The sequence below is a fragment of the Cnephaeus nilssonii genome, assembly GCF_951640355.1.
Source record: "Cnephaeus nilssonii genome assembly, chromosome: 5".
In the NCBI taxonomy this organism is placed as follows: domain Eukaryota; kingdom Metazoa; phylum Chordata; class Mammalia; order Chiroptera; family Vespertilionidae; genus Cnephaeus; species Cnephaeus nilssonii.
Window position 1 is genome coordinate 32,828,175 of NC_137076.1, and position 27,867 is coordinate 32,856,041.

Genomic DNA, 27,867 nt, shown 5'->3' on the forward strand with positions numbered 1-27,867 from the left:
AAAGATACTGCCAAAAAGAAAAACCGAGGAGGAGTGAGCAGGTTGGGGATATCTGAGGCCTGGCAGGAAGGTTCTAGGTCCAGTGGCAGGTTCCACTTTTCTCAGGCCAGGACTTCTAAAGGACTTTTTTACCCATCTCTTCTAGAAAGTTCTACCAAAGATAGGCATCTGACCCCTCCCTCTTTGTGGCTTTTATAGGACCTTGATCAAAATAGGTATTATTGAAAACTTCTAGACCAGCTGCCTTAGTTTACCTATAAAAACAGGTCTCAACACTGAGAGATTTTCCCAAGGCCACAAGGCTAGTCAGGGTCACCCCACCAAAGGGTGAATAGGAATGGGCTCCGATATTGCCATAGTCTTCCAAGCACCCCTGCACCCCTAAATTCTGTCTTCATCCTGTCTCTAGATGACCTATTCTAAAACACTTTTTGCATTGTATTCCCCTACTCTAATCTTCAAAAAGGTGATTGGACCAAGATTAAATTTATTTCCCTGACATTTCTGACTCTTTCTTATTGGCCCCACCTCATCCACACCTGATCCGATGAAACCCTGAGCTCCATCATTGGAAATCCTTATCAGGCTCAATGAAACCAAGAAGGCCTTTCTCTAAAACTTAGCTTCTGCTCTCCTCAGTCCCTGGGTTAAGCATTAAATCAATGCTCTAAATTTTTATATGCACATACACTGAGTGGCCAGATTATTATGATCTCTGAACACATAATAATGTGGCCACTCAGTATATATATATATATATATATATATATATATATATATATATATATTAGAGGCCCGGTACATGAATTCGTGCATGGGTGGGGGTCTGGCCAGCCTGGCCAGGGGGAAGGGACATGGGCAGTTGGCCGGTCTGCCTGCTGGTCGAACTCCTGGTCACGGGGACAATTTGCATATTAGCCTTTCATTATATAGGATATTATATAGGATATACACTGAGTGGCCAGATTATTATGCATTCAGAGATTATATAATCTGGCCATTCAGTGTAAGTAAATGTATTTTCATTTAGGGCTTTTGGGTTGAAGGAGCTGCTTACAAGTCCAGGCTTGCTCTAATCCAATACTATAAATAAATGGATCCATGCTTTCTTCTACTACTCTAAGGACCTCTTACTCCTTTATTTTTATTAAAATTTATACCTTTGATACATTCAAAAATTTATTTTGAAGTAAGATATGGAATATCCACTTTTCCCCTCAAACGGCAGAACGACCGGTCACTATGACGCGCACTGTTCAGCCAGAAGCCAGCTGGTGAGCGCAGTGGGGGTGGTGGGAGCCTCTCCCGCCTCCGCCTCCGCGGCAGCGCTAAGAACCCCTTGGGGGATGTCTGCCGAGGGGTCCCGGACTGCGAGAGGGTGCAGGCCAGGCTAAGGGACCCCCCACACACACACACACACCCAGTGCACAAATGTCTTGCACTGGGCCTCTAGTAGCTAAATAATCTTTTTCTTTATCAATTAGATATGACACTTTTATTAGAAGCTAAACTGTAATTTGTATTTGGGTCTATTCCTAGACTCTCTTCTATCTCATTGATTATTATTTTTTGGTTCATTTATTTATTAGTACCAAACTTTTCTTTTTAACCTTCCATAGCTTTGTTTTCTTATCTGCCTTTATTACAGTTCTTTTCCAGACATACTTTTTTTGTCAATTCATACGTGTTGATCTTTCTAGATGAATTTTAATGTCATTCTGATAACTTATATTCTTCCTTAATATTCTCACAGCTTCAGAATTCAGGCTGAAACCAGTAGGTGTATGTGGGAACACATATATCTGTGTGTTTATGTGATTCTTCTGTAATTAAATGTTTTTAATTTTAAGAGTAAACAGTTACATGAAGAGAAAAATCATTCTTTATCTCATTAATGTAAAACTAGAGGCCTGGTACACGAAATTCATGCACTGGAGGGAGGGGGCCCTCAGCCCGGCCTGTACCCTCTCACAGTCCAGGACCCTCTGGGGATTGGGCCTAAGCTGGAACTCAGACATCCCTCTCGCAGTCTGGGGCTCTCACAGTCCAGGACCCCTTGCTCCTTACTGCCCACCTGCCATGGAGGCAGGAGAGGCTCACGCCACCTCTGCTGTGCTCACCAGCCATGAGCCTGGCTTCTGGCTGACAGGGGTGGGGGTGGGGGGAGTGTGGCTCAACCAGAAGCCGGGCTTGCTGCTTCTTAGCTCTGGCCCCGCCCCCTCCCACTGTTGCGGGGGGTGGGGGGGTGGGGGAGGTGATCTGGGGCCAGGCTGGCTCGGGGAAGGGCTGTGGGAGGTTGAGGCGCTGCAATCGCACCCCATCCAGCCTCTGCAGAGGCTCTGGGACCGTGCAGTTCCCTTTCCAGCTGCCTCTACAGGAAGCAACCGGGCCTATCAGGGGAAGGTGCTGCCCCCATCACCCTGCTGCTGCTGTTGCCACTGCCGGTTGCCACAGCTGCCTGCCCTCACTCAGCCCTCGCAGCCGCTGCAGCTTTGTCTGGAAGGAGTTCCAGACGTTGAGAAGATGTCTGGTCTATCCAGTCTAATTAGCATATTACCCTTTCATTAGTATACACTGAGTGGCCAGATTATTATGATCTCTGAATGCATAATAATCTGGCCACTCAGTGTATATCCTATATAATAAAAAGCTAATATGCTAATTGTCCCCTCGACCAGGAGTTCGACCAGCAGGCAGGCCGGCCAACTGCCCATGTCCCTTCCCCCTGGCCAGGCTGGCCGGACCCCACCCATGCATAAATTCATGCACCGGGCCTAATATATATATATATATATATATATATATATATATATATATATACATACACACACACACACACACACACACACACTGAGTGGCCAGATTATTATGCATTCAGAGATCATAATAATCTGGCCACTCAGTGTAGATAGTCACCATTAACAAATTAATGTGTTTATTTTGGTGTTGTCTCTCATGCATGAAGTTTGCTTTGGTTGAAGTGATGCTAGTGTCCATGCTATTTGGATTCAGGTTGTTTTCCTGGATGACATCGGGGCCAATCTGAAGCCAGCCCATGATTTAGGAATGGTCACCATCCTCGTCCGCGACAGTGACATGGCCCTGCAAGAGCTGGAGAAAGTCACTGGGGTGCAGGTAACTGCACGTCTGTGCTGAGTGGGATATCCCGTTTCTTGTCTCTGTTTAGGTACACGAGACAAAACAAGTCAGAGGAGAACCACTGTGGAAGCAGTTCACTGCTCCAGGCATGGTTCCCAGGTACCCATTGTGCAAGCACCATGGAGTCCTTGAAGAACACCTGTTGCTTTCTCTGCAGTCACTGGACAGAGAAATGATGCCCTGAGAGCAAGAATCTGTACTAGTCAGAGTCAGGGGAACCAAGACAAGAGTGGGGCTTTCAAAGCCACCCCATTTTCCTCTTTAGAGTGAATATTGAGAATCTAGCTGCTAGGTCTGCCCCAGTGGGGGTAGAGAGCCCCGCCCTCACCTTGTGTGCCAGGTCATGCCGCTGGCACTCTGGTATAGTTGTTTGGTTCCTCCTGGTTTACGCCCTCATGTCAGTCTGAAGGAAGGCTGTTAAGTAAAATCTGTCCCTCACACTGAGGATGGGATGTCCTTAATCACCCCCTGGGGGCTGCCTGGCAATTAGCCTGCTCACCAAAGCTGAGGAACCTTTGCTCTTTTGAGCTTACCTAAGATCACCCATCCCACCAAGTCCAGGAGTGACAGTTACACAAACCTTTTGCATAATGCTGTGCTTTGCTCAGGGTTGTTAGTGTAATGGAAGAGGAGGGAGGAGGGAGCCCATACACTTGATTGTGCTAGATGGATTTCAAAGGCGTCACCACCATTTTCTTAAAGGGAATTGTGTCGTTTCCTAGGGCTACCACAAAGTAGCACAGACTGAGTGTCTGAAACTATAGTCTTGCCAGGAGGCTACAAGTCCAAGATCGAGGTGTTGGCAGGTTGGTTTCTTCTGAGGCATCTCTCCTGGGCTTGTAGATGGCTGCTCCCCTGTGTGTGTCCTAATCTCCTCTACTTATAAGGACACCGGTTAAATGGGATTCTTACTCCAGTGGGTCCACCCAGGGACCTCATTTAACCTTAATCACCTCTTTAAAGACCTTACCTCCAAATATAGTCATATTCTAAAGCCCTGAGGGTTAGGATTTCAACAGAAGGAGACACAATTTAGCTCAGAACAATTGCCTTTTTGTCTTTAACAGAGAAATAAAAATGTATATCTAATGACTTCATAACCTTAAAGCATCTTGCACAAGCGTATTGAGTCCTTCCACAAGCCTGGAAGTCTCACCCAGCAGAGAAGAGACCGGAGCATCCACCTGTTTGTCCCATTTATGAGGTTTGCCCCCTCATCACATCTGAGCCACAGGTTCCTGTCTTGTAAAATTAGGAAAGTAAGCCATGTCTCACCCATTTTCTCCTCAGGGGGGTGGGGAAGATATAAGGAAAAATGAAATCAATCCCTTTTGAACAGAGACATGCCTCTTATCTCTCAGGAAGACTGTGGGACTCAGTCATGAACAGGCTTGTAAATTGTACAAACACATGGGAGAACCATCAGAGTAGGAAACCCCCACCCTTTCCACCGTGAAAGCTGTGGGACCTCACTGGTGAGTGACCTAGGAAGCTGTGAACACATCAAAAGAAGGTCCCCTAGGGACCCTGGCCACAGTGGTCCATGTCTTGGCTCCTCTGGCCAGACAGGGCTCCTTGCCATCAGAGGGCACCACACTGCCCACCCCCATCCCCACTGCCATACCCCAGGTCCTCTCTAGACACCACGGAGGTGGAGGGCTCACCCTGTTTCCCCTCTGAGGATACCTATGCAGACTCCCATGTTTAAAGGGAGGTGGATTTCACAGTTTATTTCTCCCATTTTAGACGTGAGAATACTGCATGGCCATGGAGTGCTTCTTCCTCAGGTTGCACCTTTGGGACTAAAGATGAGAAATTGAGCAGCAGAAGTCACTAACAGGTTGCTCCGTTCACTTACACATGCCCATCCTGTCCTTTGTCATCTCTGTCTCCAGGAAACTGACACCAATAAGTTATAGAAGCCCCTAAGGACACTGTGTTCAGGAATTTTCCCCGTTTACCTAAATACATCAAAAAAGATGGGTTATCTGAACCCCTGGGATTCCAGAGAACAGAAAGCGGCACGCAGGCAGAAGACTATCAGCTGAATTGTGTCCTCCTCCCTCCCCCCTACCCCCCCAATCCATATGTTGAAACCCTAAGCCCTAGGACCTCAGAATGTGACTGTACTTGTAGATGGAGCCTTTAAATTTGTTTATTTCCATTGTGTTGTGTGTGTTTTTTATTTTATAGAGAGAGGAAAGGAGGGGGAGAGAGAGAGAGAGAGAGACATCAATGTGAAGGAGAAATCTCGATCAACTGCCTCCTGCATGCTCCATACTGGGGATCAAGCCCACAACATGGGGATTTTGTCTTGCGTGGGAATTGAACTGGTGACCTTTTGGTGCATGGGATGACCCTCAACCAACGGAGCCACACCGGCCATAGATAGAATCTTTAAAGAATTAATTAATGTAAAATGAGGTCATCAGGGTGGACCCTAATCCAATATACCTCTTGTCCTTATAAGAAGAGAAAATTAGGACACAGACACACACAGAGGGAAGGCCACGTGAGGACACAGCAAGCAGGTAGCCATCTACAAGCCAAGGAGAGAGGCCTCAGGAGGAACCAACCCTGCCAACACCTTGATCTAGGATTTCTAGCTTTGAGAATAGTGAGAAAATAAATTTCTGTTGATTCAGTCACCCAGTCTATGGTCCATTGTTATGGCAACCCTAGCAGACCAACGAAGGCACAGAGGGTTTGGTTTTGGCCAAGTTGGAGGAGAAACCCTTCAACAGAGCTATACCATGGTGGTATGACTGGCTGTTCTGGGAACTCTGTGTTCCCGGCGGTATTCAATGTGAACCTGGGTGACCACTTGAGGAACCGTCCTAGAGAAGAATTATATATACTAAAGCCCAACATCTCAGTGTTTTAGATCAAGTGGTACTTACTTTTTGTTTATGGAAAAGCTGTTGATGGCAGCCAGGGGCTTGGTTTTGCCCAGACATTCAAGGATCTGGTTGATGGAGGACCCACCATCTTCCACCTGTGGTTTTTGAGTTCACATTGGACACTCAGGTGGAAAATCAGGAAAAGAGGACATAGAGGATCAGGTGGGGATTTTCATGGGCTAGGCCAACAGGCCATACTCTTCTGTCTGCATTTCATCGGTCAGAACTCAGCCAGGGGCCTCCACAGAACTGAAAGGAAGCAGAATAAATGACGTCCAGCTGTGCTCTAATCAAACAGAGCCAGTCTGACTCCTGGCTTTGGCATTTTCTCAGATGGCAAATTTAGGTACATTTCTTATTGCTCTGAATCTCAGTGTTCACAGCTTTATAATGAGATGGTGGTGCCACAGGAGAGGAGGATGGTTGGTCAGTCCCTGATGGAGGCCGTGGGAGGTGCTCTGTGAGCTTGCTTCTAGGACCAGCACTCTGGAGTTTTGGAAACTCACTCTGAGAACCCCTCATGGAAAGAAGCTGAAGACGCCTCTCTCACTGTGCCTCTCACTGTGCACCTTCTACTTTCAGCTTCTCAAAACAGAAGTTGCAGCCCCTCTCCCAATCCCATGCCATCCAAGTGACATGAGCCATGGGTATGTGCCAATCAAGGTGAGTGAGCACTTTCCCTCAGTCAGCTGAGTACTCTAACCAGGTCTCCTAAAATGATCATGGAGACATTTGTTCAATATCAAGGGTAGTTGAATAGCCACTGTTTATAGGGAAATCATATCTCCCACAAGCATAATTTCTCAAAAATCAATAGAAGACACGGACCTTATGCAGGCAGCAGCCATAAATGTGGGCAGTGGGGTGCAGCCGACATGGTAAAATGGGCATCAAAGGATGAGTAGGATTTGAGTGTAAGAAAGTAGTACTGGAAGCTACGGGTCAGAGTCAGTGTAGCCCCTCCTATAATCCGGGGTGGCCTAAAGGGGTGAACATTTCATAAGGCCCCTTCAGACCTCATCTCTATGTTGATGAAGAGTGAGGGGCTCATTGCCTGGGGCTGGGGCCTGGGCTGTAACCTTGTGTCTTCAACCCCACAGACTGGCTTATTCTTGTCATCCTCTTGATGCATATCCCACCACTTGCGATAGATTCCTCATTTTGCCTTGAAGAAGGGTGTCCAGAACTGTTTTACTGCCCCTGCCACCACCCAGATTCAAGAGCTGGAGCAGTGACCTCTGGGGAGCCCCAGCTGAGCCCAGGCTCAGGGGGTGCTGTTGTATGCTTCTCCCTGGATGCTAATGCAACCAAAACTGGGTTGTAAAAAATCTTTCCTATTTTCCAGCTTTAAGGCAATTTTGTTAACTTGTAATTTAAAGGATGGGAAAGCACTTTTGCTGAGCTACTCAGCTGAGTAAAATACAAAGCAGCAAAATGGGCCTTTCGTTAGGATCCATTTAGAACAGAGGTTGATGAGGATCATTTGAGTGGACATCAGCACTATAACATTTTTCAATATAAGGAGTATGGAGTTTAAAGTTAAATTCCCTCCCTTTACCAAGTACTAAAGGGAAGACTATAGAACATATTCTTTTTTAAATTTTTATTTATTGACTAGAGGCCCAGTGCATGAATTCGTGCACTGGTGGGGTCGAGCTGGCCGGGCCTGATGGGGGCCATCGGGGGCAGGCCAGCTGGGGTGAGGAATGGTGGGCAGTTTGCCGCCCCCGATCAGGGTGGGGATGCCTGCTCCGGGGCAGGGCCAGCTGGGGCAAGGGGCTGCAGGTGTTTGTTCCGCTTCATTCGATTTGCACATTACCCTTTTATTATATAGGATTTGAGAGAGGGAGAGAGAGAAACATTGATTTGTTGTTCCCCATATTTATGCACTTATTGGTTGATTCTTATACATGCCCTGAACACAAACCATAACCTTGGTATATCAGGACAATCCTCTAACTAACTGAGCTACCCGGCTATGGCAGTGGAACATATTCTGATAAAAAGATTGTAGTTCAGGAATGGGTTTGTGAAAAGTTGGCCTAATGTTTTCTTGAGCAAAATAGCTTGTTGGGAATCATGACCCAAACTTCCAGTTTGGAATACCGGCTTGGAGAAATCTGGGATGCAGCTAAATGGAATTGTTCTGAGTGAATTTCTATAATGTGAAGATGATTTTTCTCATTCATTTCCAGTAGTAAGTTGGAGATGTGTACATTTGGGAAAGATAGGCTATATTTTGACTATATTTTGTATTGCTTTAGTTGGTTTTCTTAGGCCCCACTGTACTAGTCAGAGGAGGCTTAGCGCTGTCCCCAACAACCCAGCTTTCAGTGGCTGAACACCAGGTCTGCTTCTTGTACAGCACAGTCCAGTGGGGTGAGGAGTGGGCTCTCTCCTCGCAGTCATGCAAGCACCCAGGCCCTTTCTTCTGCTGGTTCCACCTTCCTCAAGGCCCAGTCCATTCAGGTTCAGACAGAAACAGAGAGGGAGGACCAAGCACGGGAAGGCCTGGATGTGGCACACATTTCTTTCGCTCATATGCCATTGGCCAGAACTCAGTCACATGGCCACACCCACTGCAAGGAAGTGGGGAGAGATCTGGAAAATGCCACCATGTGCTAAGAGAAGAGAACGCCGATATTGAGCCCTAGCAGCCTCTGCCACACCCATGTAGCCCAGAAAGGACTAGAAGTGTAGCAAACTTGGAAAAAAATTCATATTCAAGATACAAACAGCTTTTAACAAAATAATCCTGGTATTCTGCATGTTAGCATGAATATTACACTCTGCACAAAACTGATCCCCAGTTGTAAATATTGAAAACATGACAAACCACACCAGGAACTCCGATAGTATAAGGGCCTTTTAAGGAAGATGCAAAGTTGTTTTGGTTTTGGGTTTTTCTCCCCCAACATCATAACCTTCTTTTCAAGTTTGGCTAGTTGCCCCTTTTCAGACAACTTTCAGCATTGGGGTCTTAGGCTGAGAAATCTGGTCCATACAAGATCTGGAAATATGCTGACATGGCCCAGATGGTCTGCAGAAGAGGGGTCTAGTTCTGGGTGGCCTGGTGCTGTGGCCACTTCCTGCTCACCTCTCTCTTCCACAGCCCGGGGTGCATCTGCATTTCGTGGAGCTGGGCTCTGGCCCTGCTGTGTGCCTCTGCCATGGATTTCCTGAGAGCTGGTTCTCTTGGAGGTACCAGGTAAGGGAAACTGGGTAAAGGTACACCCCAGTCAGGTGAGGCAAGGAGTAAGCCTAGATGGTGTGCCCCAGCCTGAATGTCATTAAGAAGTGAAACCTTACAGTGGAGCATTATTGCCAAAGTATGGCCGTGATATCGCAGAAATGTTGGGGCTGGAGATTGCTCCAGACCTCAGCTGTGTTAGTCCATATGCTACCTTTGCAGATTAAAAAAGAAAAAGCAGACTTCTTCAAGACACTTTATGCCACCTGCCGGAAGTCTTTGCAATGATTATGGAAATCTGCAAGGTCTTTGCTAGGAAAGGTGCTCCCTTAGATGCAGCATTAGATGCTGTGCACGAACCCTACCACCGGTGGTCCATGGCAGCCCGATCCAGGTGGGCTCGTTCCAGCTCCATGGAGATACCTGGTAATGTCAGGTGGCGCTTTGGACTGAGCCATTTACAAGAGCAGGGGGACAGAGGAAGCAAAGAGGGAGTGTCAGCCAAGCACTTACAAGACTTCATTGGTATGTACTTGAGTTGTTTGTTTTCTAGATCCCAGCTCTGGTCCAGGCGGGTTTCCGGGTACTAGCTGTGGACATGAAAGGCTATGGAGACTCATCCGCTCCTCCTGGTGGGTTAGCCGTTGGTCATGCCTTCTGACTGTTCAAGCTCTCCACTGCACTGGCTTCCTCTGGTCCCATGTCAGAGCAGGCAGTCCTTCAAGGGTGCCTGACTTTGTCCCTCCCCCTCCTGCAGTGTCCTCGGTCTATGCAGTTTGGGTCTCAGATGTCTCTGCTCCTCCTACTCTGGATGAATATGAGAAGCCCAATAGCCTGTGTCCGGAGGGTGTCTCCTGCTGGTTGGTGGGGATGTAGAGTGTGCGATGTACCATCCAGCTCCAGAACATTTTCATCCTGCAGAACTGGGACTCCATACCCATTAAATAATAACTCTTCATTCCTCCTTCCCCAGTCCCTTGCAAGGACCCTTTTGCTTTCTGTCTCTATGAAGCTGACTACACTAGGGGCCTCATATTAGTGGATCAAACAATATTTATCCTTTTGTGAATCGCTTATTTCACTTATGATAATGTCTTCAAGGTTCATTCATGTTGCATCACAATTTCCAATTTCCTTCTTTTTAAGGCTGAATAATATTCCATTGAATGGATATACCACATTTGTTTATCTGTTCATCCATCAACGGACCCTTGGGTTGCCTCCACCTTTTGACTATTGTAAATAATGCTGCTTTGAACATGGGTGTGCAAATATCTGTTTGAGTCCCTCTTTTCAGTTCTTTGGGTTATAAATCCAGAAGTCAAATTGCTGGATCATATGGTAATTTATAGGCCACATTCTTAACACAGCATCTATGGATCCCAGCATTTTGGAAGTCTGTCCAAGGATGGGTATCAGGGAGCCTGTGAATCCCTGAGACCACATGTGGGTTTATGAGCATTTTTCATTGTTTTGATCAGTTTCAGAGGGGTCTTCAGCCCAGAACTGTTTAAGAACCCAAGGTATGGAGGCAGGAACCTCAAACAGCCAGGTTTGCCGCAAAACTCTTGGTCCCTCCAAGTGTCAGCTATGCTGTTAGCAGTGTTGACTTGGTGAGCCAACCCAGCTGTTCAAAACCCTTTTTTTGAGCTGCTTCCCCTAATTTAAATTTATTCCCCTACTAATTAAATTTTAAAATAATTAACATTTAATTATTAAAATGTCTATTCATCTATACTACAATCCTCCCTGAATCCCCTAGGCATAACTTAGCAATATAATTTATCATTCAGTCTAGAACACTATTAAAAGTAAAAGAAATACACTATTAATAATAACACATATAAACTGAAACTGGGACTTACGTTCATACCCGAATTATAACTCATTTTTAAAAATAAAACCATAATTTACACATTAACTATTGTTGAATATTTTGTATAACATGAATTCTAAAGCCAAGCATAATAATTTGGAATACATACACACACAGTTCACATCTTTTGTGTATAAGTTTTATATAATTTGTTAATAGGTTTTAAGTAACAAATGATTTTCCCTAAAAATTTGAAGCCTTTGTCCCACTACTTTCTAGTTTCCCTGTTGCTACTGAGAAATCCCATGCCATTCTGACCAATAGGTCTTTCTATGTGACCATTTATTTTTTCTTCTTTACTCTTAACACTTTAGGGTCTTTTCTTTATCTGTTTATTCTAAAATATTATGATATTGTGCTATGATATAGGTGTTGTTGTTTTTTTATATACTTTGCTGGATACATTTATCTTTCAGTTCTTGGAAATTTTTTTGAATCATTTCTTTGGTAATTTTTCTTACTTTTTCTTTTTTCTTTCTGGAATTGCTAATGCTAAAATACTCATACTACTCAATACAATCTCTATAAAAATCTCAATAGCATTTTTTACAGAAAAAAAAACCCCCACACAATTCTGCAATTCATGTGGCTCCACAAAAGACCAATAGTCAAATCAACCAGAGAGAACAAAACTGGAGGACTTGCACATCCTGAGTTAGAAATATATTAAATCTATAGTAATCAAAACAGTATGGTACTGGCATAAAGACAGAAACACAGACCAATGGAACAGGATACAGAGCCCAGAAATAAAGCCACCATATATGGTCAACCACTCTTAACCAGAGTGCCAACAACACACAATAGGGAAAGGATAGTCTCCTCAACAAATAGCGTGGGGAAAACGAAATATTCACATACAAAAGAATGAAATTGGACCCTTATCTTACACCTTACCTTACAAAAAAAAAAATCAACTCTCCTGGTCAGTGTTGCTCAGTAGTTGAGCATCGACCTATGAACCAGAAGGTCACAGTTCGATTTTGGTCTGGGCACATCCCAGTGTGGAGCGTGCAGGAGGCAGCCCATCAATGATTCTCTGTCATCATTGATGTTTCTATCTCTCTCTCCTTCTCCCTTCCTCTCTGAAATCAATAAAAATATATATTTTTAAAAATCAACTAAAAATGGAATAAAATTTAAGTGTAAGACTTGAAACTAAACCTCCTAGAAGAAAAACATAGGGAAAAAGCTTCATGACATTGGTCTTGGTAATGATTTCATGGATGTGACACCAAAAGCACAGGCAACAAAAACAAAAGTAAGCAAGTAGACTGCTTCGATCTATGAATTTAATAAGATAGGCTTATTTATTTATTTATTTATTTATTTATTTATTTATTTATTTTTTACAAACAGTCCCTTTTAGTTTGTTGGTAATTTTTAATCATGCAAATTAAATATACATATATATTTTTTAATTGCAGAAATAGAAGAATATTCCTTGGAAATGTTATGCAAGGTAAGAAGGGTCTTTGGGTAATATCTGTAATAACTTTTCCATCCTGGAATTGTTACTGTTATAAGACAGAAATGTGGGTACTCATTTAAATCCCAGGGAAACATCATTTCACAGAATTTAGGTGTAAATTCTTACTGAAAGTGGAGATGACATTTCAGAATGATAGCCAGCGTTTGCTGTATGGAAGAGGAAACTGAGTCCCAGGGAGGGAAAGTCATTGCCTGAGGTCAACCGCCAGTAGAGCCAGGTTTGAACCCTATAATAGCTCCCCCATCTCTCCTCTTAGCCACTCCACCAGATTGTCTTTCCATCCTGGGAATTTTAAAAATCACTATATTTTGGTAAAAGATGTTGGTGGCCAGAGCTAAGGATTATTGTATGGATTGGTGACTGTAATGGCATTCCTATTCTAAGATGGCCGTAAGCACCTTGGGGGAGGGAGACCCTCATCTCTGAGCTTGCAGGGGGAGGAAGGGGCAGACGTTCTTAGAACAAAAGCAAAGGCTGGAGGGGTCAAGGGGAAGAAACGGGAAACTGCCAACAATGCTGATTATATTCAGATTACAAAAAGCCACCATCTCAGAGTCACCACTCTGTGTGGAGCTCCCCCCATTCAGCCCCTCACGCAGCCTTTGCATCTCAGAAGGGAGCATGGGTAAAAGCTTAATTTCCAGTTAGGGTTGTTTTCCTTCCTCAGTTTCTGAGTCTTTGCCTCCCCCACTCTGCCACTTCTGAGAGGATGCTGGGAAGGGAAGGGAGATAGCTCAAAAGCCAGTGAAATGATTGAACGTTGTTTTCCCTCGGGCTGCCATAACAAAGTACTACAGATTGAGTGGCTAAAGCAATAGCAATTTATTCTCTTGCCATTACGGAGGCTAGAAGTCTGAGATCAAGGTATCAGCATGGTTTATTTGAGGCTTCTAGATGAGGCTTGAAGATGGCCATCTTCTCCCTGTATCTTTCTTTACGTGGTTTTTCCTCTGTGTGCATCTATGTCCAGATCTCCTCTTCTTCTTTTTTTAAATATGTTTTTAATTGATTTTTTTTTTGAGAGAAAGAAGGAAGGGAGAGAGAGAGAGAGAAACAGCGATGAGACGTCTATTGGCTGCCTCCTACACACCCCCTACTGGGGATCGAGCCTGCAGCCCAGGCACGTGCCCTGATGGGGAATTGATCTGGCGACCTCTCAGTGAATGGGACGATGCTCAACCAACTGAGCCACACTAACAGGGCTAAATCTCCTCTTCTTATAAGGACACCACTCATTGGATTAGGGCTCACCCTAATGACCTCATTTTAACTTTCATTACTTTTTTAATGACCCCATCTTCAAATACAGTCACATTCGGAGGTACCGAGGGTTAGGGCTTCAACCTATGAATTTTAGGGAGATAAAATTCAGTCCAAAACAAAGGCTGACACAGTAATTCTAATCTGGAAATGGCTGAGGTGGGTGGATACAATTTCTGATTTTTTGGTGTGTTTTCTTTCTTAGGACATGGTAACCTTCCTAAATAAATTGGTAAGTAATAATTTTGAACTGATCTCTTTGGAGAATTCTGTTTGGGTCTGGGCAATTAAAATAAGATGTAAGCCTTTCAAGGTGTTAGCTTTTGGAGCCCTCGAGCGGAGTGGCAGGTTCTAGGAAAGGCACACTTTGGGACAGTGAAAGGTGGGTGGTTGACCAGAAGAAATTAACAAGGCAGAGGTGAGTTTTTATTTATTTATTTATTTATTTATTTATTTATTTTTAATTTTTTTTATTTTTTTCATGAAAAGCATCTACCAGGGAATAGGATATCTCTGTTTGCTTAAGTCAAGAAGTTTGGAAAATATCCTATAGGCTAATGTTTCACAACTTTTTAAAACTTACATTTCTTTTAAAATGTCTAAAATCAAATGCCTTAATTTAACATTATTTGGAACATCAAACTCAAAACAAATCAACAAGGGTGACCTACGAATATGCTTGTGCAGAGCCCACGTACTATTCCTGAGATAATAACGCAGTGACAGCCTCCTCCCCTCCTCAGTTAGGCCATGTGCAAAATGAAAACAGGAGAGGGGCAGCTAGGAGAGCCTCAAAGCAGTGGGATTTGTCACTTGTTAAGGGGTGTGAGAATCAAGGGAAGAATCTGATATAACTAATGAGTTCCAGGACAACACCCAGGCAGGGTTCCAGGCACTAGTAAATGAGGCGAAAATGCCATGACCTCTGAAGATTCTCAGGCCTAGGAATTGGCATTGGAACTTTTGAGTACGCTGGGGACGTCTAAGAGGACACGACCCAGTGTGGCCGCCCCAGGACTGATGCTATACCTTACATGGCATGATCAGTGGAGGAGGAATCCTAGGAAGTGAATGAGAGAATTGCATCTGAGGGTTTGGGCCTAGGGGAGAGCACAGGCCTTGGGCTCTCAGCACCTCACCCCAGAAACCTGCCCACATTCGCCTCCCTTCTTTATCCTTTGCTAGGGCATCCTCCAAGCGGTGTTCATTGGCCACGACTGGGGTGGCATGCTGGTGTGGAGCATGGCTCTCTTCTACCCTGAGAGAGTGAGGTAATTAGGCCGGGAGCAATAAGAATTTGGGTAAGACCGGGACTGAATTCCCATTAGAATCCATCCTTGAGTCTCAAACCCCAGAAAACATCTTGAAAACAAATAGGTTATCTGGGAAGGTACCACCTTAGCTCCTTCATGCCCATTGACACATTAACAAGGAGGACTTAATGAGCTAATGTCTTAGAGAGTGAGGCCTGTCCCAGTTACTGGTAGTGGGACAGATAATTCAGAGACAGTATTCAGTGTGCATGCAGGAGAAGGATGGTAGACCGTGAGGGGAGCGGGGGTGGGGAGTGGGAGGGGGGCAGCAGGGGTGTTGGGTTTATAGAATTAAGCATCAGGAGAGACTTTAGTCCTGGACAGGGAGTCAGAAAATGTGGCTCCCAATTTTGCCCTGAATTGGCTGTGTGACAAATCACTTCATTAGGCCTTGTGTCCTCAACCACAAAGTGGCAACCTGACTACACAGCCTGCAATGTGCTGCACAGATGTCAGGCTAGAAAGGCATTTCACGGTCGCCGTCACGTCATTCTGGATTGTTCTTAGGACGGCATTTCAGAGCTGCAGCAGGAGCTTTCAGATGGTGGGTTTCGAATCTAGAGAGGCGGGTGGTTTTTGCAGCCACACTCCTTTTGAGCTGGCAACCAAAATTAAAACTTGTCTGATTTCCCGTTTCAGCCTGGGATCTTAGCAAGTTAAATAAACATTATCCTTACCGGCCATCTGGATTTCTCTAACGAATCTAGTTCCTTTTTATTTGGCTAAGTTTATAAGAACGGAAACACAGGAGAACCAGGTTCAGCTCAACCCCAGCTCAAATGGTAGAGTGGGATCAAAGAGTAAGAAAAAGCAAACATTTTCTAAAATATTTATAATTTATTCACACTCTTGCTTTTCTGATCTCTTTAGTTTCTCTCTGTGTGTCCTCCCTCATTCAAAGGCAAAATAAGAGCTCAGTTCTTAACAATTGGATTCACCAAAAAGTTTCTCTACCTACCGGGTTGGATGCCAAGTTCAGATTCCCACCGGGTTTTCCATGACACCCAGACCCAGAAATGTTTTACCCCCCTGAGCACCCACGGACTTCTGTGCAGTTCTCACGCTTATATCACAGTCTGTCTCATAATAAAGTCATGGGTGTGTTTGTCTAGCTTTCCTTATTAAGTTATAATAAGCTCCTTGGATACTGATTTTATATTTTTTTCTCCCCTAGTATATAGCATGGAATTACACTCAACACAGGAGAGACACAGTGAGTGAAGGAAGGAAGGAAAAAATGCTAAAAACTAGGGAGAAATTGTAGTGTTCACATATTCTGATCAAGGTTGATACACTACATGTAGTTGTGTGTGTGCTCTGTCTCTGTTCATCTAAGGCAAGTGAGAAATACTGCAGTTTAACGGGGGTGGGGTGGGGTGGGGAGGGGATACACTGGGCTGGGAGTCAAGAAATCTGAGTGCGGATCCCATTCTCGCACACACTGACGTGTGAGAGCTTGTGCACCTCGCTTTCCCGCTTTGAGCTTTGGCTTGATGTGTAAGGTCCTTTCTGGTCCTTATAGACTGTCGTCTTACAGGGTCTAAGTCTTGGTGCCTCTTCTTTCCATAGGGCAGTGGCAAGTTTGAATACTCCCTTCATGCCAGCAAACCCCAATGTGTCCCTGATGGAGATAATCAAAGCCAATCCTGTTTTTAATTACCAGCTCTATTTCCAAGAACCGGTAAGTTTGGGGCCCTGAGGTCAGTGACCCCAGCAAGGTGTTGTTCTTCTTTCCCCTTTCTCTCCCCTCCCCATTGGCTTGATGTATCTCTGTCCTCTTTAATTTTCTGTGGCGTTAGTCAGAAATTATTGTACAAGTGGGCTCAGGTGAAACTGACTCCAGAGCTCAGCTGGTCCTTTCCAGGTCATGGCATGTGTGTGTGTGTGTGTGTGTGTGTGTGTGTGTGTGTGTGTGTGTGTGTGTTTGGGGTGTGAGGGGAACAGGGGTGGGGGTGACAGCACACCAGGTTCTCCTGCTTCTTCAAAACTGTGGAGTGGGAGCTGAGCACTAGTTTGGAGCTGTTTCCTCTTAGTCCTCTGCCTGAGATTGGGGTAGAACCCACCTCTTGTTGCTGACAGCCCCTGGCCTCTTGCCAGGGACCTGGTATATCGGCTTCTTGAGGAGTAAGGTTTGTGATCACAGGGAGCAGCAGAGCCTAAAGCCCTGCACTGGCCCTTTGTGTGCTTTGGGAGATGTGGAGGGGTTGCTAGGTGTCACCCCATGTTCCCCAACACCCAGGATGCCCCTTGGAGCTTGGGTGATATGTGTGATGGGGTGTCACTGCCACATTTCATAGGGATTCACTGAGAGCAGCAATGTGAGCCAGCATCATCTGCCTCCCTAACCCCATAGCTGACCTCAGCTGTGGGGGCACCTGCTAGTCATTCATTTGTGGACTCTGGACCCCAATGTCCAGCTACATCCAGAAAGGATAAAAGAAGTTTCCTTAACACTGTAAAGAGAGAAGATGGATCAAATTCATTAACCAAGAACACAAGAGTGTTTCCCCACATCTCTCACCCAGCTCTTGACCTTCCGATGCTTGAAGGTCGTACCATTTATAGCAAAGGTCACAACCAACCCAGTTGTATTGTGTGTGTTTTTATAATATACTAGAGGCCCGGTGCATGGATTTGTGCACGGGGGGGGGGGGGGGGGCAGAGACTCTCAGCCTGGCCTGTGCTCTCTCACAATCCCGGACCCCTTGGGGGATTAGCAGTGCGCCAAGCGGCAGGTGGCCAGGGAGGAGCCCGAGCCAGGGCCAGGCTCCGTGCTCATCCCAGCCCGCTGTGCCTGGTGCCACCACTTGGTAGCACTGCTGCCGAGCTGGGAGAGGCTCTCGACACCGCCGCAGTTTCTCTCACCAACCGTGAGCCCGGCTTCTGGCTGAGCGGTGCTCCCCCTGTGAGAGCACACTGACCATCAGGGGGCAGCTCCTGCATTGAGTGTCTGCCCCTGGTGGTCAGTGTGTGTCATAGCGACTGGTTGACGGAACATTCGGTCATAATGGTCACTTACACTTTTATATATATAGATTTTTATTTCTGAGAGGACAGGAGAGATAGAGAGATAGAAGTATCAGTGATGAGAGAGAATCATTGATCGGCTGCCTCCTGCACACCCCACACTGGGGATCAAGCCTGCAACCTAAGCATGTGCCGTGATCTGGAATCAAACCGTGACCTCCTGGTTCATAGGTTGATGCTCAACCACTGAACCATGCTGGCTGGGCAACAGCCACCCCAGTTTTGATTCAGTGAGTAACTTTTCTCTAAGAGATGGTGCCTCAAAAGAGGAAGTTTTTATTCGAGCACTAACCTGACCCATTCAGTAAGGTGCCAGATGAGTCCAGCAGTATCATGAAAAGACACTAAAAGTATCACATCCTCCACTGAAGCCAGAGCCCTTCCGAGCCACAGCCCAGAGTGTGGGAAGAGCCAGCTTCCTTATGTTTGAATGGAGTCAAAATGACCTTAATTAGCTTGAAGTCATCCTGCTCTTGAAGGATGGGTATGATTAGATGGCATAGTAGTCAGTTAGGGCTGCCATAGCAACGAACCATGGACTGGGTGGCTTAAACAACAGAATTTATTATCACTCAATTCTGGAGGCCAGAGGTCCAAGATCAAGGTGTCTACAAGGCTGGTTTCTTCTGAAGCCTCCTCCTTTGTTTGTGGATGGCCCCCATCTCCATGTGTCCTCACATGGTGTAGCCTCTGTGCGGGTGTCTCTGTGTCCACATTTCCTCTCCTTATAAGGACACCTGTCTCAGACCCTATCTCCCAGTACCATTACATTCTGAGCTGCTAGGGGTCAGGACTTCACAGGAACTTCGGGGAGACACAGTTCAGCCCGTAACAGGTGGGTAAAGGGAAGAAGAGACAGGGTCCCTTGTGAAAGAACTAGGAGGATGACAACAGGAGGGGGACGTTGTGGGGAAGGGTGGGGACTGTGAGAAACAGGCACCTTTGGAATGCGATCCAGTGGGACTGGAAGGAGGAAGGTTCCTTGTGCAAAGCCTGGAAAGGAGCCCCAGGTTGTAGTCGATGTCAGCGGTAGTGGAGGTTCATCACCCCATCACAGGTGGCCCGTGAAAATCCTTTCAGCGGGACTAGAAACCGGAGGCCAGTCTAAGGTGTGATGTTCTGCTTGTCGCCCTTTCCCAGGAGTTTGCTTCACCTGGTACAGCTCACGCTGGGGAAGCATCTGGTGAGGGGGAGGGAAGCAAACGGTGGATCTTGGTTCCTGAGTGGCAGCTCCTTGGCCTCTGGGAATTGAGGAGGGGACAGAGCGCCACACTAAATTAGGAAGCTGGGTTTGGGTCCCTCTCACCTCTTATTTGACCCATTTTTAATCTCTGGCTCTGCTTGGCTCCCACCACGAGAGTCCAACCCCCTCCCACTGCCCTCTGTGTGCCCAGAGCTCCCCTCCCAGAGCCCCCTATCCCACAGGCCTCTTCATCGCCTCGAATGCCCCATGCACCTTTGTCACTTCTCACCCTTGTACCTCCTCCCCTAGCCCAGCCCCAAGCCCTGTGTGTAGGTTACAATGGCCCTCAACACTCAGGCCCCACCAGTGGGGTTCCCCATGTGGAGAATCCAGAGGGAGAGAGAGGGTGTGGGGTTTTGGGTCCACTTTTTTCTCTTCTACCTCTTTTTTTTTCTCTTTTTCATCCTTTGTACTGAATATTTGTAAGAAGACTCCTAGCTGCTGTGAAACAAAGTTGCCCTGTAATGTGTGTCAGGGATTGAGCATTACAAATATGTTCAAAGGTCAGAAATGTTTTAACTAGTATTACTTGTAAAGAATTAATATTCATTATTTCATCTAGGGAATATTTGTGCATCTTCTATTATGTGCCCTCAAAGGGCTTCAGGGTTCCCCAAGGTTTCTTCAGACTACACTTTGAGAAATACTGCTTTATAAAAAGCTGTATTCGTGTAATTACAGGAGATAGAAAAAAGGAAGTAGTAGCTTCACTGTATATTGTGTTTTGATCAAACTTCATTTAGAGTATTTATCAGTGGGATTTAGGTCATTAGAGTTATTTTCATTATTTTTTAAGTTGTAAAATACACATAACATCAAATTTACCATTTTAACCATTTTAAGTGTACAGTTCAGTGGCATTGAGCACATTCACACTGTTATGCAGCCACCACCACCATCCTCTCCAGAACTCTCTTCATCTTGCAGAACTGAAACTCTGTCCCCATTAAACATTAACTCCCCACTCACTCCTCCCCCAAGACCCTGGCAGCCCCCATTCTGCTTTCTGCCTCTGAATTTTACTCCTCTAAGTGGAATCCTCCAGTGTTTGTCCTTTTGTGTCTGGCTTATTTCACTTAGCATTATGTCCTCAGGGTTCGTTCACAATGTAGCACATGTCAGAATTTCCTTTCTCTTTAAGACAATGATAGCATCCTGTACGTGACATTTGTTTCTTCATTCATCCATCGATGGACAGTGGGGTTGCAGCTACTGCTTTTTTGAGTGCCGGATGCAGTTAGTTGTGTTCACAACAGGCCTGTAGCATCTCTCCCGGCTTTTCCGCTGAGCAAACAGAGACTCTGACGAGCTTACTAACTGGCTGGTACTAGGTACATGACGGGGTCAGGATGTTGACCTGGTCTTGCTTGACTTCAGAGCCCACGTGCCTCCCCATATGCCACGCTGGGAGGGAACTTGGACTTGATTGTGTCTTGTGCGTCCCAGAAGAGAGGGGAGGAGCAAACGAGAATAAGCTCAAAGTCCTCATTGGAAAAGTGACCTCAGGGGAAAGACACTAAATCATTGCAGTCCCAGCGGGCAGAGTGTTTGGTTTCAAAGGTTGATAGAGTCATTGTGAAAAAATCACTACCTCTATTGTTCTCTTACAGCAGCTGGGTTTAAAAGCTGCAGGAAGAGTTTGGGGATGGTTTTGTTCTTAAAAGCAAAGCCTCTTGTCAGGGAAATGGTGGATATTCAAATCAGTGATCTGGCCACTGCCAGGAGCCCAGGAATCCTGCTGGCATGGTCAGGGTAAGCACAGAGCAGGGTCTTAAGGAGAAACCGTGCACCTGGTTCTGCCAGCATGTCTGCTACCACTCAGTGATGGAGCAAGTCCCTTCCTATCTCTGGCCCTCGGCTTCCTCATCGGAAAAAGGATGGTCTCACTGGATGGTTTTCAAACAGGTTAAAGCTGCAAATGTGAGCTGAAGCCAGGCCAATAAGTTAAATATGACAGGTGCACCTAACGCTCGGCTTCAGGGACGGCTGTTGGTAGACAGCCTTCCTTCCTGTCTCTCCTCCCAACTGGGCTCCCATCACTCTCCAGCCTGGAGGAATCATCCTTGAGGGCTCAAGGTCATTCCAGACTCTTTGAGCCCAAGGAAGGCTCCACTGTGTTGGTGCACCCAGCCCCCCTTCCCGCCTCGTGCTCTAGTTTGCTGAGCACTGTGGGGTGTGGCTTAGGCAAACTCCAGGTTTAGATCCAGCCACACCCCCAGCTCTTTGAACCCTTAGCCCATGTGTTTACTGTCTTGCCCTGAGAATGTGCCATGTCTGGTGGAAACTAATACTAACAGGTATGTTTTTCTTTGCTTGGCAAAGAAGGGATAATAGGCTTTGCATTTTTATTAGTAAGAAAAGGAGGACGAGGAGGCAGCAAAGACAAAAAATGAGCTTTAAAAAAAGTACTGAGTTGTGTAAAATAAAAAGTCAAATCCCCCTTCACTCATCTAGAACTAGCTACTGTGAATGGTTTGGTATTTCCCATTTTTAAAAAATATGCTTTTAAGTGTGTGTGTGTGTGTGTGTGTGTGTGCGCGCGCGCACACACACACACACACACACACGAGTGTATACATAATTTTTAGTATAAGTTGAATCATTCTATTTATTTTTAGTATAAATTGTGCATCTTCTTTTTTATTCAATAGATCTTAGACAGATTTTCCTATCAGTACATATAGATTTACCTCATTCCTTTTCAGATGGGCCATGATTCATTTCACCCGTCCTCAACTTTATCATGGTTTTGTTTTTGTGCCATTCACGGAAGACACTCGCGGCATTTTGTTTTTGTTTTCTTCAATGGGTGGTGTTATGTTACAGTGAAAAGTACCAAATACTGAGGGGCTTAGAGTCTGAAGTTCTCGTTTCCAGCCTGGCCGTTTATAATCCACCTTCGAACAAGGTCACACCTCAGCCTGAGGGTCTTCATCCTCGAGGTGGCCTTCCCACCTCAGTGCCGTGTGCCCAGCGAGTGTGGCGTCAGAGTGACTCGGGGTGCCACGGCCGCTCTGAGGCCTGACTCCTCTCTCTCGTCTGCCTGGCCAAGCTGCAGGGAATAATAGTTTTCTCCTTTTGCCCAGGCATCAGATGGCTCTATCCCTGGCATCCTCAACCCCAGACACAACCCTGTTTTCTGGCCTGCTTTGAGAGAACTCGGCCCCAGTTATTATCAAGGTAGACGGAACATGAATCAGAGCTGCTGTCCCCGGCCCGCTGATTAGAGGGAGGCTCCCACCTCCCCTGTGAGACAGTGTCTGTGGTCTTGGCTGCTGAGGCACAGAAGCTGCCCACGCTCATGCTTTGTGGGAGCTCCCTGGATTTTCTATGGACCCTCTTGGCATCTGTTCGCTCTCGAAGGACCATTTGAGGGCCAAAGCCCCGCCCAGACCTCTGGCCTGCGACGATGCCTCCACACGCTGAGATACACCCCTGGGCTCCTGAACAGCAGGAGTGGTTTCTGGGATGGGGCTGCTCTCAATAAATAAGAGTGATGACTCGTGGCGACAGGGCTGACCGGGGCTTTCATCGATCACTTTAAATGTACTTCCTCCCGTGGCTGTTTCTAGCCTCGGCATCCATCACACAGCAGATTGATTCTCCATCATAATTGAATCTTAGAGATGTAAGGGATTGTAATTAACGCGACAACATCACTTTCCTCATAAAATCACAAACTGCAGACCCAGCACCGCCTCATGACAAATGTCCTTTGCTGTGGTGCTGGCATCCCGTGGATCCAGAGCTCTCAGGATCTGCACTGTGCAGAACAAACAATGCAGTGGAGAAGGAACTCTTGCATTGTGCAGGGACGGAGGGCGCTGGCCACTGCAGTGCCTTATTGCCTGGCTTAGGGGACCCTCCTCTCTGGGAGCATTCCTCTACCCAGGACCAGTCACAGCTGATCCCGGGAATAAGATGAGTGGATGCTTCCCTGCTCTCAGGGAGCTCCAAGGAGACACAGCAAAGGCTCTGTGGGAACCAAGAAGGCAGAGTTATTTTATTGTGAGGGGGGAGACAGGACTTCATGGAGAAGGCAGTGTTTGGGACAGATCTTAAAGGCCAGACTGAGGGGTGTAGGTGTTCTTGGTGGAAGCTACAATATTTTCAATCAGGGAGGTGGGAAAGCAGGGCACCCATTTAGAAAACATTCTGCAATCCAGTTTAGATGTTACCTGGGTGAGCAGTTGGAAAGGAGGAGATAAAATAGCTTGGCACTTTGCTATAGACTGAATGTTTGTGCCCACTCCCCACCCTCACCCCACCACAAATTCATATCTTGAAATCTAACCCTGATGTGATGTTAATAGGAGGTGGACCCTTTGGGAGATGATTGGGTCTCGAGGGCGGAGCCCTCATAAATGGAATTAGTGCCCTTATGAAAAGAAACCGCAGACAGTCCCCTGCCCCCTTCCACCAGGTGAGGACACAGTGAGGAGAAGCCATCTATGAGCCAGGAGTGGGCTCTCACCAGACACTGAATCTGCTGGGGCCGTGGTCTTGGACGCCCCAGCCTCCAGACTAAGTATCTGTGTTTGTAAACTACACAATTTGTGGTTCTGTTATAGCAGCTGGAATGGACTAAGACACACTGCCACGCTCTGCCTCAGTTCCTTCCCATAACCCTGGTCCCCTCAGGGACTGTGTGGAGGAAGGATCTCTGTTATTTCTGAGTGGTTGCCCCTGGTGGATCCGTGCCTCGGAGACAGCTGACTTCCTTTACACTTTGTTTTAGGGAGTGGCTGAGGCTGAACTGGAAGAGGACCTGTATCGGACTTTCAAACTCTTTTTCAGAGCACATGATGAGGTGAGGGGTACAGGGGTGGGAGGGTAGAAGGGGGCTAGGTAGCAGGGAGGGGGAGCTGCAGAGGTGCAAAGGTCTCTGGATGGCCTCCCTCGGAGGATGGGGTGGGGACTGGAGCCTGGGAATGAGCAAGCTGGCCTTCTTCCCTTTGATTTCTGAAGTCAGGATGAGTGGGATCCTCACTCTACCGGTCACACTAATGGGGGAAGGTCACGTCCTCACTGCCACACACCAGCAAAGCTTTGGAACTAAAATCAAAGAATGGTTCTAATAGTGACTGTGGAGAAATTATACCATTTTTACCAACGTGCATAATTGTTTCTCAAAGCCCCAGATTAATTGCTGTTTCACCCCTTTTCACGAACAACCACAGTTGCTTATAATGGTTTATCTCCATACCCCCCACCCACTCTCATATAGTCAGTGCCTGCTTAGCCTTTCCCATGTCTGCCACTTTCTGTGCTGACCACTTCTAGCACCTCACTCCTTTATATTGAGTTCATTTGCTTCTTTCTGAAGGACCTTCTTTTGTAGTTAGCTCTTTCCAGTCTGTTAGTAGTAAACTCATAATGTTTTTTGGCCAGAAAAATGTCTTTATTTTGCTTTCAATCTGGAACAATAGTTTGAATATGGAATTCTAGGTTGACAATTTTTTTTCTTTTAGAGGCTCCTGTCATTGTTTATGCAAAATCTGCCTCAGGTCTACCCTATTATTGTTGTGTTTTTTTTAGTGGTGTTTAATCTGCAAGTTAACCCATCTTTGAAGTTTTGTGTGTGTTTTTTGTTTCAGTGAACATTTTTTTGAAATTTATGCAAGTTTTATTTGGTTCCTTTTCAAATCACACTGATCTATTGTTCTGTTCTTGCTTTTCAGTTTCTTTTATGTTTTTAATAATTTTAAGCATATTCATTTTCATTCTCTCCCTCTCTCTCGAAAGTTCTATCATTTGATATTCACTATTTGCTATGTTTGCTGTCTCTTGCGATGGGATTTGGAGGAGAGGGGTGGGAGAGAGAAGGGAGGGAGTTTTGTAATTTTGGTTTGTGAGCTCATTTTCAAGCAGCACGGAATCTGTGCCAATTGGCTTCAGCTGGGATTGAGGAACTGGCCCTCTTAGCCCTGGCTGCTTCTGTCAGACATCCTGGTGGTGTTACTAGCCCAGCCTCACTTTGTTGTGGTTGTTGTTGACTTTGCTTCTTGGGGATTTCCAGATCATGGAGATAGTGTAAATTCAAACCCGAGCACTTGTGAAGACAGGCTCGTAGCCATGAATTTCTGGGTGAACGTTTTTTGGTTTCCTCTTAGTTCCAAACTGAATGGATCAACTCCTTTGACATCTCTCTGTCATGATGGGTGGGACCACAGATTCACTGCGAAGGGTCTTATTTTTTTTTAAATATATTTGTTTTATTGATTTTTTACAGAGAGGAAGGGAGAGGGATAGAGAGTTAGAAACATCAATGAGAGAGAACCATTGATCAGCTGCCTCCTGCTTACCCCCTACTGGGAATCGAACCTGGGACCCTTCAGTCTGCAGGCCGACGCTCTAACCACTGAGCCAAACCGGTTAGGGCGAGGGTCTTATTTTTAACTTCCCATCAGCCATAGACCTAAGGTCTCATCTCTTATTCCCATTGGTTGATATAATCAAGTACTTATATCACCAAGACCTGCAAGGACTCGGGGGGCGGGGGCCGGGGGGGCAGCCTGGGCCCAGAGCTTTGATTGTTAGCTATTTCTGCTGTGACCCCCGAGGACTTGCCTACCTCTCGGGAGTTTAGCATGTTTGTACTAGTCTGATAGCACTAGTAGGTGACCTGTTCCAGCATATTTTCTTTACTTTACCCATGACATAATCTCCACCTTTTCTTCCTACAGGTTGCGCTCAACACGAACAATGTCTGTGAAAATGGTAAGAGGTATTCTTAGGAGGGAAGGGAGATAGGAGGGCCATGGCAGGAGCCAGCTGAGCATTAAATGAGCATTTCTCCATCTGACTCTATGAGCACAAACAGCCACCTGCCAGCTCTGAACTATGACTTGCTTAACATAGGGTTCCCCGCAGGTGACTAACACTCCCCTTAGCTCTGGGCTGACCATGGGGCCTCAGGTTCCTTTCCTTCAGGGACCTTTGGATTCAAGATGTTAAACAGTAAGAGCTCGGAGGACTCTTAGAGCTTGTCAGGGCAATCCCAGCTTCTACTGACAAGGACCGAGACCCAAGATAGGAGCTGACATCTGCAGGGTCACCTGGTGCAGGCAGAGGGAGAGTCGGGCTAGACCCCAAGCCAGGTATCCTCTGTCACAGTCCACTGTCCTCTCCTCCATCCCAGCCCCATGTCCTATCATCCAGTTCCATCACATTTCCACCCTTGTCCTCCCTCCTGGGTTGGAAACAAATGAGGAGTCAGAGCGGAGAACAGACTGGAGTTCATCCATGGCTCTGAGATCCAGCACTGTTCCCACAGACCTTAACTTTGCCCCAACACTCTGGCCTTACCATTATTCACTTGTATTTTTATTGATAATGAGGACACTACTACTTGTTTGTGCACCTACTGTGTGCATCAAATGCTGGCCTAGCCCTCTTTAGATACATTATTTATAATCCTCATGACACCCTAAAAAGTCCCATTATTATCTGTATTCTACACGTGAGGACAATGGGGCTCAGAGAGTTAAGGAACTTGTCCAAGTGTCCAGGTTGGGCTTAAACTCCTCTGGCCCTAAAGGCCATACTCCTGTCACTGGTCAAGACCACGTCTCCCTTCCCTCTCGCCTCCTCCCTCCATTCCTTTTCGCGGTCACTCAGTCACTCTGCATTCCTTTGTTCTGCAGACGGTTTGAACTCACACTTGGTGAGGCAGGGCAGACATCCAAACACATGCAGCAGAGTCGGGGAGTCCAAGGGGAGGCAGGCAGACGGGCGGCAGGACGCAGGGAGGGGGGCAGAAGGGGCTCTCACCCCGGCCCGAGACAGCAGAGAGCTAGGAGCTCCGGCCTCCGGGCGGCCCCAGTGCTTCATCACAGAGGCACGTGCTCACGTAGCCCTGCGATGTAGCTCACAGAAGGCTGCGTCCCAGCTCCCGTGCCTCCAAAGCTTCCAGCCTGAGACTGGGGAGCCCCCCGAGGCTGTCCCCCATGAAATGGCCATGGTCCCTGGGCTGACCATCAGCATCACGGGGTTGCCCCCCGCAGGACGGGGGACTGCCAGGACACAGCGTACACCCCTGAAAACAAATAAGATTCCACACCGAGGACACTGAGGGAGGGTCCGTGGGTGTGCCGAGGGCAACAGCACGCCTGCGCCCTGGCCGGATTGTTTTCAAGGCTCCGAGGACGATCGGAGCAGGCACTTGTGAACATTCCTAGACTCTCAGTGGAGATATCTGAAGAGGGATGGAATTCGTTAAGCTCTGGAGGAAAGGCTTCGTCTAGGGGAGAGGGAGAGCTGGAGGGCTGGCAGGGCCGAAGACAGGTGTCATCCTGGGGGGGAGGTGTACGTTTTGGAAGGACAGGAGGGGGTGGTCAGTCCTCGTGTGTGTCCTAGAAGCTGAGGCCTGGGTGTGACACCGTTGGACTCTAGAATGACAGGCAAC

At 46.6% G+C, this 27,867-nt stretch overlaps 1 protein-coding gene across 1 annotated transcript in view; it reads left to right on the top strand.

The window, feature by feature from the left end:
* The window catches only part of EPHX2 (epoxide hydrolase 2), a 64,279-nt gene that overhangs the window by 28,334 nt on the left and 8,078 nt on the right, over positions 1 to 27,867 (top strand). Inside the window, exons 5-14 of the mRNA XM_079771178.1 lie at positions 3,013 to 3,135; positions 6,642 to 6,722; positions 9,172 to 9,267; positions 9,803 to 9,881; positions 12,553 to 12,587; positions 14,083 to 14,109; positions 15,063 to 15,148; positions 16,760 to 16,871; positions 24,199 to 24,270; positions 26,147 to 26,180. Coding sequence (XP_079627304.1) covers positions 3,013 to 3,135; positions 6,642 to 6,722; positions 9,172 to 9,267; positions 9,803 to 9,881; positions 12,553 to 12,587; positions 14,083 to 14,109; positions 15,063 to 15,148; positions 16,760 to 16,871; positions 24,199 to 24,270; positions 26,147 to 26,180 — 745 coding nt within the window. The remainder of the gene's footprint in view (positions 1 to 3,012; positions 3,136 to 6,641; positions 6,723 to 9,171; positions 9,268 to 9,802; positions 9,882 to 12,552; positions 12,588 to 14,082; positions 14,110 to 15,062; positions 15,149 to 16,759; positions 16,872 to 24,198; positions 24,271 to 26,146; positions 26,181 to 27,867) is intronic.